The sequence below is a fragment of the Diadema setosum genome, chromosome 21, assembly GCF_964275005.1.
Source record: "Diadema setosum chromosome 21, eeDiaSeto1, whole genome shotgun sequence".
Taxonomy (NCBI): Eukaryota; Metazoa; Echinodermata; class Echinoidea; order Diadematoida; family Diadematidae; genus Diadema; species Diadema setosum.
This window is the reverse complement of record NC_092705.1, coordinates 6,415,500-6,431,784: the sequence shown is the minus strand read 5'-3', so window position 1 is coordinate 6,431,784 and position 16,285 is coordinate 6,415,500. Positions and strand designations below refer to the sequence as shown.

The 16,285-nt window shown below is 38.3% G+C and overlaps 1 protein-coding gene across 1 annotated transcript in view; it reads right to left on the bottom strand.

The window, feature by feature from the left end:
- Positions 1-14,085, bottom strand: part of LOC140244619 (cAMP-dependent protein kinase catalytic subunit PRKX-like) — a 74,916-nt gene extending 60,831 nt beyond the window's left edge. Inside the window, exons 1-2 of the mRNA XM_072324239.1 lie at positions 13,935-14,085; positions 9,062-9,230 (exon numbers count right to left, since the gene is read on the bottom strand). Coding sequence (XP_072180340.1) covers positions 9,062-9,230; positions 13,935-14,085 — 320 coding nt within the window. The remainder of the gene's footprint in view (positions 1-9,061; positions 9,231-13,934) is intronic.
- Between the last annotated feature and the right edge of the window lie 2,200 nt (positions 14,086-16,285).

Genomic DNA, 16,285 nt, shown 5'->3' with positions numbered 1-16,285 from the left:
ATTGGCAAAATATTGGAATGACAAGTTTGTCACAAATGGGTTGAATGTTCACCTTCCTTGATGTAGGTTTAATTGGATGAATAAGACAGCATGTATCTAGGGATTTACGGACTTTAACTTGACTTTGACCCATTCATACATTTAGGCATTGAGTAATTTTCAAGGTACAGGTGTGGAGAAAAAGTGCAATTTCTGAATTGAATAGTAAATTGTTACCATTTTCATCTGGCCCTTGACCCTAAAATTCATAAGATAATTACTTTCAGGTAGAACATGCATAATATGTACTAAGTTTCAAGGTAACTTGAGCCACTTCCGAGATATGGAGGAAAAAGTTAGTTCAGCACTTTCACTTGATCTTTGACCTTTTGACCTTTGAGGCGAAAAGAGGAAAAAAAAAACTTTCCAGAGAATTTCTAGTGATAGGTTACACACGCATACATGACCTCATGACCCAAACTTTCACCAGAGAATCTTGATTGGGTAATACATGTATACACTAAGTTTCAAGAAAATATCTTCAGGCATTCAATAGATATGGTGGAAATAGTGAAATTGTATGTATTTGACCTTGACCTTTTGACCTTTGACCTTGAGCATGTGCACCCAAAAGTTGATAGGCATAACTTCACCCCCTAATACACATACATGCCAAGTTTCATTAGGATACCTCAACAGGTTTCGATAGTTACCTTGTCCAGAAAATTCATTACGGAGGGACGGAAGGACGCACGGACGGAAGGACGGACGGATGGACGGACGGACGGACGGACAACCCGAAAACATAATGCCTCCGGCACCACTTCGTGGCGGAGGCATAAAAAAAAGGGTTAGAAATAATCCTCTACTGTGAGTTTCTCTATCTGATTTCTTGTATTAAACCATTTTACCAATGCATGCCTTTCTGAAAATAGTCCTTCTTGACAAACTGAAAAGCTTTATGTGAGATTTGCTCAGCGTGGCATCAACTCATTCCAATTAATGTAAAGTGTTTTGGAGGTTGATAGAATAGCCTGTTGAGGTTAATAGAATAGCTCGTTACTACATCAGGATGTAACATATTATACATATATTTTAATATGTTTGTAAACTGTATATGTATGTATGTTCTGTATATCATATAACTGTAATAATACTGTAAATGTACATACATGTACATGTATGTTTATACCATTTTAAGAGAACATTATTTTCATTTCATTTTGATTTGTATTTTTTTAAGAACGGAAATACATAGGCCTAATGATGACTTTAAATTCTTTCCACACTCTTCTGAATAAATTCTAGTATTTCATTCAAAATTTGCATTGAAATACAACTTGTAATTCAATGAAATGTTAAACTCTCTCTTCATTTAAAAGTGAAGAGGAATTTTGGATATCCCATTGAATTGCTTTTATAGAACCCAATCATGGGTTTGTATGGAATACAGAGAGTTGCCTCTCCATCATCTGCAACACCTCCCTGGTCCTCCCCATCAAACCCTTGGTAGGAGAAAGCCAGGATAGATGACACCATACCCTCTTCCATGTCATCCCACCAGTCCCCAATAAATGCCAAGCAAAATGTTGCACCCTCATTAGCAGGGAAAACATATGGCTGTGCCCTTCAATTCAGGGTCAGCTAAACTTTTGTCCTGCCATCACCCCTCTTCCCTCCTCCTTAAAAGTTTAAAGTCACATTCACTTGTTGGCCTCACTTATTACACTGTCCCTCAATACATCTTCATTAGAAAGATGTAAAAAAAAACAAAAAACAGATAAAACAGCAAGTTTTTACAATTTTACACATACAGTATGGCCACTCAGCTTGCCCAAAGTCAAAATTTAGGCCTATGTCATTTTATTTTTTTCTACCACACTTGCCTTCTACTTTCTTAATTAAGCAAATTGATGGGGAGAAATGTTTTTAAGATGTTCGCCTAGAAATTGATCTGATGAGGTCTAGAGTCACTCTCCCCTCCAAATCTTGCCCCTCCCACTCCCCCCCCCCCCCCCCGATTCAACTTGCTTCATGACTACAAGGGGTAAAGTCCCAGCGAGGAGGAGGAGGATTATTATCTTGACATCATCTTTTTGTGTAATCTATTCAGCTTTTATTGTTAGAAGTACACTTTTGACAATCAAACACAAGACATCTGCCGATCACACAGTGCCCCTTTAAGATGATGCAGGATCTGGCCTTCACACTATGGTGCATTTCTGCCTCCCTGGACCAGTCCATTCCAGGGTCATAACCCCTACCTCCTGCTACCCCTAGCAACAGGAGGACAATTTCCTTCCTGGCGGGGGAGGGAGGCGATGGGCAAGGCCTCCTGTCAGATGATACCAAATACATGATAACCCTCAATCATGCTCTTGCATGATATATTATATTCCATCACAGAACCTGAAGGCAAACAGCTCTTTGCTTGCCACTTTAAGTCCTTTGATTTTACTATCAATACATCATTTCTTACTAGACATTCACCACGGTTCTTATCTATCCATTATGAAGGCACTGTCAGCTACACGGAAGTATGTTACTCACTTATTAGTGTGCATGACAAGTTTTAACGAGCATCACAATAAAAACTTCAAGAAGATTCCAAAGTTATATATTCACTAGTAACTCAAACTGGCTTCTAACTTCTACCAAAATACTAATACAGACATACATCACACCAAATGCTTGACTCATAGTCACTTTGTATAAAGTAACAAATAAATGCTAACATTAAAGTGCAGCAGCAATTCTTTTTTTAACAGGTAAAAGATGATGGCAGGAAAATTCCAAGAAAATTTCCATATTCTGTTGTGGACTTCACACATTTCAGAACATAACTTATAATTCTATGAGTAGGGATTTCAATCTGTACAACAGGCCTAAATGTCTTCAATGATGGAAACTGTAGGCCTAAATGACCAATAAGCATCATTCGCTGTTATACACACGATACTCATCTAGAAGTGAAAGGGAATACCCATGGTAGTAATTTCCATCCAAACATATTCACATAAGCACCAGGTTTGAAATGAAGAATTCAACATTTTCTGATATTGAATATATATCAAAATTATTACTCAACACTCTTCATTCAAGTTACACAGCTCTTACGCATGTCACAGCAATTCCTTGGAGTTGTATCATTCACTGTTTCTGGTCAGACTCATAAATCATAAGGTTGACATTACATTTTAATCAGCTACTATAAACAAACTTGCAGAAAGACAAATGATCTTCTACAACAACCACAGGAATTTATTAGGGCCTATTATTTTTTTTTCTGCAGTGTGGAACATCCATAATGTCTAGTCTCACATCATATCAACTCATTTAGGTAACTGCATGTTTGGTACACAAATAATCTTCAGAAAATCAAATGTACTTTGCCTTGGCTGAATTAACTTACACCTTCAATCTATGCATGGCTCATCCATTACCACACAAGCCTGTGGGCTTTTATTTAGAATAGATACCATTATGTTGCACTTGCAACTAATACCCCTTTCATAAACTCAATAATGCGGATAATATCCGCAACATTTGGTCGTAAAATCGGAGCGGGGAAAGAATAATGCGCTTTATTTCGACCCTTCTATTATCCGCATAATAGCAGCATCGGGACCAGATTTGGAGTTTATGAACGCAAACCCAAATAATGCGGATAATTGCCGGGGTGCGATCAAACGTCACCTGTCTTTCCCGCAGGAGGGACGTGTGCAGTCACCATGACGATTATCCGCCTTTTTTCAGGACGGGCGTCGTAAAAATAATGCGGATTATTTTCAGAGTTTGTGAACGCATTTTTTATTGAATTGTCCGCATTATTCTTATGCGGATAATAGGAGGATGAGTTTATGAAAGGGGTATAAATATCTCCTCTCAAAAGCTGGTTCATGTTTTTTTCTGACAGGTTTTCAAACCAAAATATCAGGGTTACGCCCCTTCAGAATTCCCCCATTACCCCGGAAACACAATCTGGTCCTGCTCCTGCAGCACAAACACATGAGGCATCATTTGCCATAATATAGCTACAGATTTCCTACAGGAATGTAAGGGGCCTGGGATTTCTTTGTTGGGAGAGGGCACGACCTCCAGAGTTCAGGGCAGGGGAAAATCAGTGTCGAACTGATCGACCCACAAAGGGGAATAGGGGGAGTGAAAACTAGGGGAGGGGTGGGCGGAGCAGGATGAGAACAGGGGAGCTGGGAGGGAAATGCTCAGGAGAGGACCAGTTGTTCTGAGGGATGCTGGTATATAGAGCTGTATGCATGTCTGATGGGGTGCTTGATTGGAGGCGACATCAAAGGGCGGGGTAAAGTGGCCGGGGTGCAGAAAGACTGATCTCTTACCGGTAGACAATGAACATAACAAATATATTATAAATATATCAGGGAGAGAGTAGAGGCACATTTGTGCAGTGGTCATTCAGGTTAGACACTGGAATAAAATTACAATACAGTGTATATAATTCACAACTCCATATTATTCTGATCAAATATAGCCAAAAAAACTCAGTATATTGTGGTAACTAATGATAAATACAGAATATTTCATTGGTGACATTAGACTCCATGATGTAACATACAATTAAACAAACAAATTCAACAAAGTTCTCTGAGCCTAACAGTAACAGAAGGCCTACTTCTTCATCTTCAAAGCATGACATACAGCTGTACATCAAACAATTTTCTGTCACATAGGCCTATGCATTTCAACAGAATGGCACATGGTGCCTTTAGCTACAGAAATTGTATGCATATTGTGCAAGACCTTTTAAAATGCATCGATATACCCTCTTTGTAATTTGGTGATGTACTTGCATCCAATCATGTTCAAGAAACAGCAGTACTGTATTCCCCCCCCCATTACTACATCTTCTGACAAAGTTGAAAAAAAAAAAAACTCCTACAGCCAAGTCTGAATGATGAAGATGAACATTAACTGTCTAATCGATCAGACTCAAAGTAAAGCATACTGCAAAGAAATACTATGTGACTACACAAGCACTTTTGCTCATGTAATTCTATCACATTGAACAAACCAACCATCCTTTCCAACTTGCATTGCAAGTTCAATTGGCCAAAAATGGCCTGCGAGTAAAAAACTACTTGTAAGGACTTTAAAGGGCTTTTTACACTTGTGTTTCTTAACCCCGGACTTTCTCTGACCCAGGACTATCGTTAGTCCCGTACCAATTTTTTCATCTTTTTACACTCGCCAATTAGTCCCGTACTATCTCTTGTCCGGGGCTAAGGAGAAAACTGACCTTTTTACACTCGTATTTCTTAGCCCCGGACTTTCCAAACCACATGAATATTCATAATTACGCTGTGTACTGTACACGTTCACGCACGCACCGGCAGCGCTTGATTACCTCGTTTCTGATTGGTCAGTGAGGGTCGGACTTCGTCTCCGTTGCTTAGCCCAGGATTATTTTTTCGTTCTGTTTACACTCACTTGCTTGGCACCGCAATTGCGGTGCTAGCACCGCAATTGCGGTGCTAACCCCTGCTATTTTGCAGGGCCAGATAGTACCGTACTATCGGTGGGGCTAGCCCACTTTGGCAAAAACGAGTGTAAACAGAAAGTGGGCTAAGGATAGTCCCGTACCAACGGTGGGGCTAAGGCCCCCCCTTAGCCCCACCGATAGTCCGGGGCTAAGCAAAAATTTACAAGTGTAAAAAGCCCTTAAGTCATCACCATGAAAACTCCATGAGTCATGTACCACTAAAAGTATTCAGGGTGCTTGTGTTTCAAAATATTTATAAAACATTTGCCTCTTCTTCTTCTTTTTTCCGAGAATCTTGTACTTCACAGTCTTCACTCATCGCACCTTGTTTAAATAGATGAGACAGACTCTGATGTTTGTCCTGGGCAAGTATTTGATATCTGTCTACTCCTCAGACGTAATGGCTTTTCAGTCAGAATGCAAACAGGACCAAGTTTTCAAAACAGTTACAGAACAAACTAACGGAACTGGGACAGGGTCAAGTCAAACATCATCATGAGATTGGCAGAGGATGTCAGTTTTAGACAAAAAAAAAAAAAAACACGATATTAAGCAGTAGGCGTATTTGTATTGAGCAATATTTTGCTCCAGTATATTATCGAATCCCATCAAAAGAAAAAGTTTAGAAACTCTGGCATTGAATGTAAAATGTCAAAATCTGAGTAAAAACAAGAAGTGGAAGAAACTGAACCCATTGAAGATGAGTCCCGAGTATACTCGGGCATACATTAAGCGTCTATAGGAAATGCGTGTTGTAGCAATATCAGCCCCGTCCTCAACGGGCTTCAGGTGACAAAACTGAATAATTTACAAATCAAAGTTGAATACTCATTGTGATCAAACATGTAGACAAAACAGCAGAAGGAACTACATAAACCATTACAACAGTGCATTTGGATTAGTTTGCAGCAGACTAACAAAAAAAAAAAAAAGGCCTAAGCCACGGCAATCTCTGTGCTAATATAGATCATCTATATAGAGTGACCTATACAATTTACATACCTTCAGAAAAATCAATGAATTGTTCGATCCCCAGATAGAGACCTAGCTTTCAACAAACTCTGGACCTTTTTGTGTATGTTTTGTGGCAATCTCTGTATTCTACTTCATGACAGACTAAAATGAAATCATTATTCCTTCCAAAATGACCTGCATTGCTAATAGTCACAAGCAGTGACTGTCCTTTGATTTGGATAGGGAGTGTCCTTTTTCCTACTGTCCTTGCCCAACAAACTTTGTCCCTGTAGAGGGCATATTATGTGTGGACCTATATTCATGGTAATATACCCCCTGGGATTCCATAATTGGTTAATGATACACAACCCACCTCAATTTAAGACTTATCAAAGAAAAATAAATCCATTAATTCCACTGGAAAGGATGGAAGAAAGAACAAAATAATAATAACCACAACCAGACATGATGATGGTGACCGAAACCACTGATAGATTTCCATTTACCCCTTCAAAGAGGTCTTGCTTCATTATTTGCTGTTGATTGTATGAGTCCTGAACAAACGTGGGCACATTGCCTCCAGAAAAGCCAGCCCAAGAGGTAATTTATCAATTCATGCTGTTCCAGTCATATTTGCCTGGTAAAAAGCAACCCTTTTCACAACGAAGTAGCACAGAGACATCCCATAAGCTGTCAAATTCGACAAAAGCAAACGGCGGGAAGGCTGGACATGCTTTCATTTTCTTTAACACTCAATGTGTCTGCAAGTAAATGTCATCTACGAGTAAAGCTTTGGTGGAATTTGGGCTGGCATGAAGGAAATAAAGAAGAAGAAAAAGAAGAAGTTCTTTAAAGAGTGCCCCATTGCCTAGAAAGGACCTACATTTAAAATCAAGTACAAAACACTGTTTGTTAACCCTTTGCTTGTCCAAGGTTTACTTAAACTCTGCCCCAAGCCCAACTAAAATTTAAATCAGGTCAACTACAACTACATTGCTGATACTATAATACAGTGCAGTGGTTCAAAGCACAGATTTACTGGACTGTTGCTACCATGTAATTAGGATCTTTCTAACATTTAAATGCAATTAAGACGAAACTGAACTCTGTAAAGCCTTGCAGATGATCAAATCTACTCTCTATATAATTCAAATTATCTATTTCCAGTGATCAAACCTAACTTTAAAGTAAGCAAGTAATGCTTAAATAATGTAATGGAAGACAAAACAGCACAGCATTCAACAGGGTTGTGAGAGTATTTGCAAAAAAAAAAAGTCTGAAAAAAATTTGAAACCAATGAAGAAAAGACAGAAGTGCATTAAAATTTGTACATTTAAATTTTGTTTTTTTAACTGTAAAAAGGCCTGAAAAGTGGGTTTTGGGCAGAGTAACAAAGTTTTAAATCTGAACTCTCACATCCCTGAGTTAAGTAACAAATGATGATGATGACAAAAATCATATTTTTTTAATCATTTTAAGAATGCTAATATTAGTGATTCAACAAAAAATGATGTCACATACTGACATGGTATGCATTTCTCATTACTTATAAGAGGCTTGAGGGGAAGTTAAATATAGTGCCGATTCAGCGTGCAGAAAAGATTGATGAAATAAGTGAGTTCACGTTTGAGGAGAATCAGACTAGATTCTAACATCAAAACATGTTTGTGGAGGTCCTGTCAAGAGAGGCAGGTAACACATCACATCCTGAAAAGTTCTCAAATTTTGAAGGGGCTGACCAACTTTCCTCAAGCTTTCATAAAGTGTTTCACTACTTTTTCTGCATGAAGTAATCATAATCAAAATGTGTTTCAGAAGACTGTGGGCTTAAAAATGACCTGGAAAACATTAAACAAACAAAAAAAAAAAACTGTAAAAAGCATAATCTTCTAAACCTACTAATGGGACCCACTCTGTATTATTTATCAATGGAAGGGAAAAGAGTTCCTCCTCTCTCTCACTCTCTTTAAAAAATTGTGATGGTGTGGACTCCAGAGCAAGTTCCAGTGTTTGTCCATCTCTTGAATGGATACTTGAGAAAAGACATGTAAGAGGGTAAAGAGGCTTAGCCTCCTGGTGACAAGTGCCCACTTAATCCTGCGGAAATAACACAAACAGAAAACATCCATCAGAGTTGACTCAGTACTACAGGTGCGAAGCATCACCAGCACCAAAAACAGGCTCCGGTTTGTGCCAAGATATCATTAATCAGCAAATCACTGTCTTGTGTTTGTAGTGAAGATGTTTCTAGCCATATTTTAAATAAATAAATAAATCAATCAATCAATAGATAAATAAATAAATAAATAATGATTAAATAAATAAAGAGTTATCAACTCAATCGGCAAAGATTGTTTGAAGATGTTAAGTCTTCTAAATGTTGTTGTTGTTGTTAAGCTTTTTTTTTTTTTGGCGTACGATTCTTGTGACGAATATTGACACCATCTATGTGTGGGTTTCTGTATCTTTTTGATTTGTTCTCCTTTTACTTTTCACGAGGGGTCCCAGGTCCAGCGTCAGTGAAACATTCCTCCACATGATTTTCAATTCTGAAATCAAAAATTAACAAAATTTGAACCAATAAAATTTCAACCAATGCTCAGTGATACTTACAACTTGATGATGAAAGGGTGGTTGATGATGCTGAGTATGGCTTTCTCATCTCGTACGTGGTCCTCCTGTTTTAGCTTGATGATGTCGGCTATTGTGAGTACCTTTAACGCCATGTAATCCTTGGTTCGCTTGTCCCGTGTCAACAACACTCGACCAAATGTCCCTGTGCCTATACATTTTTTTTTTTTTTTTTTTTTTTGGGGGGGGGGGGGGGGGAGGTGGTGAACAAAGAGTTGAAGTAAAACTAAGTTGTTATCCAGACAGGACATATACATTAATGAGATATTTCTTCCACTTGCCAAGATAGCAATGTATTAAAGGTACAGTTTACCTTTGGGAGCAGTGATGTAAAAAATGTTCGAGAAATCACATCTGATGCATACAATTGTGTAGGTCAGTTGTATCACAAAACATCCTACCATGCAAAAATTTTGCAATAAAGCCTATAATATATGAAGGAGATATCACTATTTTTCTGAATAAACCATAACTGTAGACAGTTTATTCTAGAAACATTTTCATTATAACTATTGTTCACATTTTTTAATTTTTAACAATACTTAATATTAATTATACATGTATGTACTGATTCAAATGTTTGCATTGGTTGTTTCTATTCCTAACTCACATTTTAGAACTATTTTGAAGCACTAAAGCTGGGTTTTGTTTCATATTATGCCTTTAAGAAATGGTAGAATAAGAGGAAATAGAAGAAAATAGGCAATTTGATAATTACACAAAAGTGTATTGGTGTAACAGAAACTCAGCTCAGTCAAAGTTAGAAGATCTTAGTGTTTTGCAAGACAGGGCAACCTTCCAAAAAATATCTCTTGTGTCATTCTTTCAGGATTTATTAAAAAAAAAAATCATATTCACGCTGCAAAGGAAAAACAAAATGCATATACAATGTATTTCAAAGTGGAGACTCTATACCAAGTTGAAATTGATGATACCTGTGGTGAAGTCAAACAAACAGCAAAATGAAAATCAGGTAAAAACAAGAAAGTTATGGAATTATGATAGTTTAAAGTACTGCAACCTTTATAGCCAGTGACAGATTTCAGACAACATACATATGTACCATGTGAGTGTTATGTCTGGTAGTACCACACAAAACACTCACACAAGTTGACAGAGCAAATAATTCTAAAGAAATCTCTAAATTTAGATGATGGCAAATGATAAAACCTAGCAATTACTTCTCAGAGGTCTTGAAATAAAGACTTATCCCATAGATGGAATGCATGTTCATCATTAAAATATTCTGTCACAGAAAATCTATTTTGAAGATTCTACTTTACAATTTTTGTTATTAAATTCTATAAGTATCTTAGAAAGCCTTTGCTGCTCCAGCAAACCAAATGTTTGATGTTGAAAAATTAATTTACAAAATATAGGAGATACATGTACCCTCTGTGTCTTGCATGCAAATATTTCATATTCATTACAAATATTCTTCTTCAAAACACTGACAGTTCATGATAAAATATACAAATCAACATGAGAAAATAATGAAAAATTGAAATTTCATATATCAAGACAGTTGAGGTATAATAATGCATCCTCTCGCTGTGATTGACAAGCGCAATATAATCTAAATAATGCACAGTAAATTGGCTTTTCAGCCAATCACAAGGGATGAATGGGGATGAATTAATGCAAGTCAAACTTTGGCACAAAGTGCATCCTTTGATCTGCACTCACAATGTCATTTCAAAGTCTTCCTTCAGATAATATAATATGTGTGTGTATTCTAAAATCACCACTCACTCTTTTGAGAGATAAGAATCATAATCATTTCATGATTGAGCCACTTTAAATTAATGGTGCAGTTGTGGCTGAGATGGGGCTTCAGGTTGCCAATGTTTTTTTTATGATGATTTTTTAGATAACACGAGACACTTATGAAATATGAAAGAGCACATAATTCTAAGAGGAATTCAAAGTTTATTTGATGCAAATTGGTTTTGAAATGGCTGAGATATTCAAAACAAGGCAGTTCTAATAAAAGGTGGGAACCACTTTTATTATGATTATTCTGTTTTACTTTGTTTTTGGACATCTCTGCCATTTCAAAACTTATTTTCATCAGATGAATTTTGAATTCCTCTTAGAATTGTATGCTCTTTAACATTTTAGAAAGTGGTTTCAAAGTATCTTGCAAAAAAACAAACAAAACAAAACCAGTTAAAAGCTGAATTCTCACCTCATCCAATACTGTGCCTTTCTATGCAGATTGGCAGGCATGCTGGAGTGCTTTCTCCAGTCAAGTGGCACAAGAATTGTTTGGAAACTTATTGTCAATGACAAAATTACCTAACCCCCTAGCCCCCCCCCCCCCCAATAATCCCCATTACATCACCATAGCCTTCCACTTGAAGGACTGAATTGTCAATGAAAAAATTACCTAACCCCCAAATCCCCCCTAATCCTTATTACATCACCATTGTGACACTATTGCTACGCCCAAGTGGGCTCTATAATCTGAAACTAGGTCAAGTTTGGAGAGCTTACCGAAAGCTGATGAAAAAAGCATGGCCAAGTTCAACAAAGTGTGAGGGCACTCAAAGGGTTAAAGCAGGTGTGTGGTGTGGGAGTGTAAGGGGGTATGGGCTCATGTGGAATGGCCAGGCAAGCATTCCGAATGATGCTTTTATTATCTGCATCATATTTTTTTTTAATGATCTCATCTGATTTGTGTACCGTGTGTAGCTATTAGCGGCTATAGACACACAAGATTAGTCTTTTACTATGATTTGTAAAATAACTTAGTCAATCAGACTTTTGGTCTATTGCACTAATAGGGCCTTCAGCTCATCAAACCATTGTAGCTCGGTCAATGAGAATTCCCCCTCGATCATATGAATCAGTCATTCTGTGCATGCGATGACAGCAATACTTAAAGGGGAAATCCAGTCAAAATAAAAGTTAGTCTGATAAGAAAGAGTAAAATACTATGAGTTCAACTGTACAATTTCGACGAAATCGGGTGAAAAATAAGGAAGTTAGGACATTTTGAATTTTCACTAATTTTTAAGGAAACAGTTCTTGAACAGTAAATATGCATATGCAAATGGCAAAGTAAGCATGTCATACCCTCACAACTTGCCATATATAGTTTGAACATAAAATTTTGAAAATTCCAGTTTTTCATTCAAATGCAAGTATGCCCGAGGCTCAAATCCTGGTATATCTAACTAATTACTATTCTGAAGTTATTCAACCAGGAAAAACATCATGTTTTAAACTTCAATGACAGAAATATTGAATTTTCATCATTTTTTGTACACGATTAAAGGGAAGATAAACCCCAAAAGCAATGTGGATTGAGTGAAAGCAGCAACATTAGTAGAACACATCAGTGAAAGTTTGAAGAAAATCGGACAATCGATGCAAAAGTTATGAATTTTTAAAGTTTTGGTGATGGAACCGCTGGATGAGGAGACTACTAGAGGTTATGACGTATGAGTGGACAACAATACCAAGAAAACATAAAGAAAATTCTACAAAAATCCATTTTTCACGAAAATTACAAATTCCATCAACTTGATATTGACAAATGTAAAGGGTAGCAATTATTCCCTCTGCTTTCTGAAAGAGGTTGGTCCATTGCTCTTTCATAATTCTAGAAAAGTGAATTTTTGTTGAATTTCCTTTATATTTTCTTTGTATTGTTGTCCACTCATACGTCATATCCTCTAGTAGTCTCCTCATCCAGCGGTTCCAACACCAAAACTTTAAAAATTCATAACTTTTGCATCGATTGTTCGATTTTCCTCAAACTTTCACTGATGTGTTCTACTAATGTTGCTGCTTTCACTCAATCCACATTGCTCTTTGGGTTTACCTTCCCTTTAATGGAAAATTGTGAGGTTATGATATGGTTAGCTCACTCATTTGCATATTCATATCCACTGTACGAGAACTGTTTTGCAGAAATTAGCAAAACTTCAGAATGTCATAACTTCCTTATTTTTCATCAGATTTCAAATTTTTACCATTGAACTTGTAAGATTTTACTCTTTTTATATCAGACCAACTTGTTTGGACTGGATTTGCCCTTTGATCAGTAAGTTTCAAGTCTGCTGCAAACTTTTGCCGCATTTTCCCTGCACATCTGCCTTCTATACCATGAAACAATCTATTTAGTTTGAATAATTATAATGACAATTTTGTACCTGTAATAAGTTATGATATATTAATGTGAATCAGGATTAATGATTTGTATGTAAATAGATTGAGAAGTATGGTAATTAAATTCCTTTTGAATAATCCTGTTGTACAGAGTTTTAGTTGAATGCACAAAGGGAATTGAGACCAATCATACAGTGCAACAGACATATACCACATAAGTTTTGAAAATGTAAATAAATGTGTTACAAGAGGTATACAGTGTGAGTATATGAGCATATTTACATCCAATTTAACTTTTGTGGTAAGCCATGCAATGAATCCACAATTCACATAGATTGTATAGTGCTATACTCAATTTGACACAAAAGAAAAAAAAAACATAAAAAAAGTATTCACGGAAACAAACAGAAAATGCATACATTTGAGCACTGAACATGCTGAAAGATCATTCTCTTAGCTCTATTACTAGTGTACTACATCTCCCTGCTAGCACCAACACCAATGCCATGGTATCATACAAGACAGTCTCAACGCAGGCATGGCATACACGCGCACAAAATATGGTTCAGCCAGCTTGGCTTGGGGCATACCACACAGACGAGTCTTCGGAATCCAGCCTTGGAAAGCAAGAACTGCAGTCGAAATAACATATTTCCACAAATCTGGGTCAAGCGAGGGACACCGCTGTGCCAGTGTCCCCGTTCTTTCCCCATCCATGATGTGATGATAAAATACCTACCGACAGTTTTGAGTAGTTCCAAGTCGGACAGATCGTATTTTCTGTGGTCGTTGTTGTTGGACCCGGGAGGTGGGGGTGGCAAGTCCTTGAGTTTGCTGCTAGAACCGCTCTTCTTTAAATTCCGTCCTTTCGAAATTCGACTGGAAGCCATGATAACGGACACTGCTTTCTTTATTTTCCAAAGTAAAATCCACAGGGATGTAAGGTAAAAGAGGAAGAGGCCGAGGAAGATATATATATAGAGAAAGAGGGGGGAAAGCGAGAAATAGAGAGTAGGAAAGATGGAAAAGGATCCAAAGATTTTGTCGTCTCAAGTCAAACCTAGACGCGGCATCGCGCACCAACACCAGCGGCACCACAACTGCTATTCATGGTCCAGATATTCCTCCAAACTCGTGAACTTGTGTCTAGTTAGAAAGAGCTTTGACAGTCGATTGTGATCTGCCAGTACGACTTTGTTTTCCCATTCCGCACGGGCTGCATTTCGATATCATATCATCATATTCACATCACTTCCTGAAGCTGTCTGGTCTGCTGGTGCTGGGGTTGGCTGCCAAAGAGTTCAATGAACCAAGTGCATATCACACGGAGACAGAGAGGACTGAGTGTTTACATCCCATCCTCCCACAAAACTCCGGGAAAGAACAAGGCTAGCTCCCTGGGTTAACTTCCCACGGAAACGTCAAATGTATACAGCATGGCCAAAAACAGAAAAATGATCGTGGCCGCGATGATGAAAACAAACAATATAGAGCAATTCCCGCTAAGCCGCTTTCCCGCACGGGTAAGGGATCTGTCGCGTCACGGAGCACCCGGATACCCCTCCTCTATCTCTTCAGAAGAACGAGCCAGTTTTCATCACGAACAGCCAGTTTTCATCATGACGAGAAAGTTTGTTGTGTACACAACCTCAGACTGTTCTTGGACAAAAGTTTACACACGAAGCACAGGCAGAATATCCAAACTGCGCTAAGAAATGGGAATTGTCATGATACAAATTTACGCGAGATAAAGTTTCTGCTCCCACACTATTACACGACGCTGCTAACTCGTAAATTATGATGCCCGGTGGTATCCAAATGTTGTAGGGAGTCTTCATAAGTTTGGCGTGCACGTTTGCCGCTCTGGTGGATTGCACACAGTGCTGTGGGCGGATTTTTAGTTGGAGCGAGAACAAAAATCGTGTTGAAAAGAAACCAGGCAAGCATTGATTCCACCGCACACGGAGAACTGCCCTTGCTTGACGTGCTCCGTGGGATTGGAATAGATACCCCGCTCCGTATTCTGGTAGTGCTACCACGCGCGACTGGTATCGGCGCTATACTGCCCAAATCTCTGGCACTTTCAACACCGCGTGCCTATTCTGCCGGGCAATAGTAGCACACACCCTCCCCCGAAAGAAGTCGCAAAGACCTTCGCGGAACTATTGCGTCTTTGCTATCGATTTCTTGGTATTGTCTCCTTGCCGCATCTCTGGCTGAAGTCAAGGTTGTCTTTCACCCAGACGGCATGGCGAGATTTTGTTTCCGTGTTACACGTCAAGTCAATAATTGTAAGAGGAACTTTGTGTCAACAACTTTATTATTTGACCAGAAGTATACGCAACTGCATTCCCATATTCCAGGTAAAAAACAAAACAAAGCAAAACAAAACAAACCAAAACAAAGACAAGAAGACGGAAACGAAATGTCGATTAGCAGTATACACGCAAAAATATCTTATTTGCAAAATGTTCGCAACATCATAGTATCCGCTACCGCTTCTCTAAGAATACCACAGACGGACGGACGGGGGGGGGGGGGGGGGGGAGGGGGAAGGAGGGAGCCTTTAGAGTGTGTTTACTCGCGAATCTGTAAGCAAAGAAATTAATATTAATAATAACAATAATAACGGAGTTGAGCAAATTGTCGCGGTTGATTTACCACTACAGGCGTCTCCACCCAGTTACTGATTTGTTCGTACTATGTATTACGAATAATGCACCGGAGTTTTGAATTTTGAATTATACCTGTCTGTGTCGTCATAAAGATCCTGCTGTGGTATCAACGGAAAGGTTGGGATTAGGCGCCGTCTGATCACGTTTGCTAGTCGCAATTGATCACACTTGGGTTCCATTCCACCGACAATTGCGAGTATATACAATGATCACATTTGCCATAGCAGCAACGGGCAAGCTCCATGCACTGTTGCTGTGCCCAGCCCACGAGAAATAGATCCCACTTTGTTTCTTTCAAGCAACAACAACAACAAACTGACTAGAGCTTTATTAGTCATAATATTTTTCTCAGCCCTTTTGTAAATTACAACAATGGAAAAGGCGGAATCAAGCTGTTTAGATAAATGACAAATAA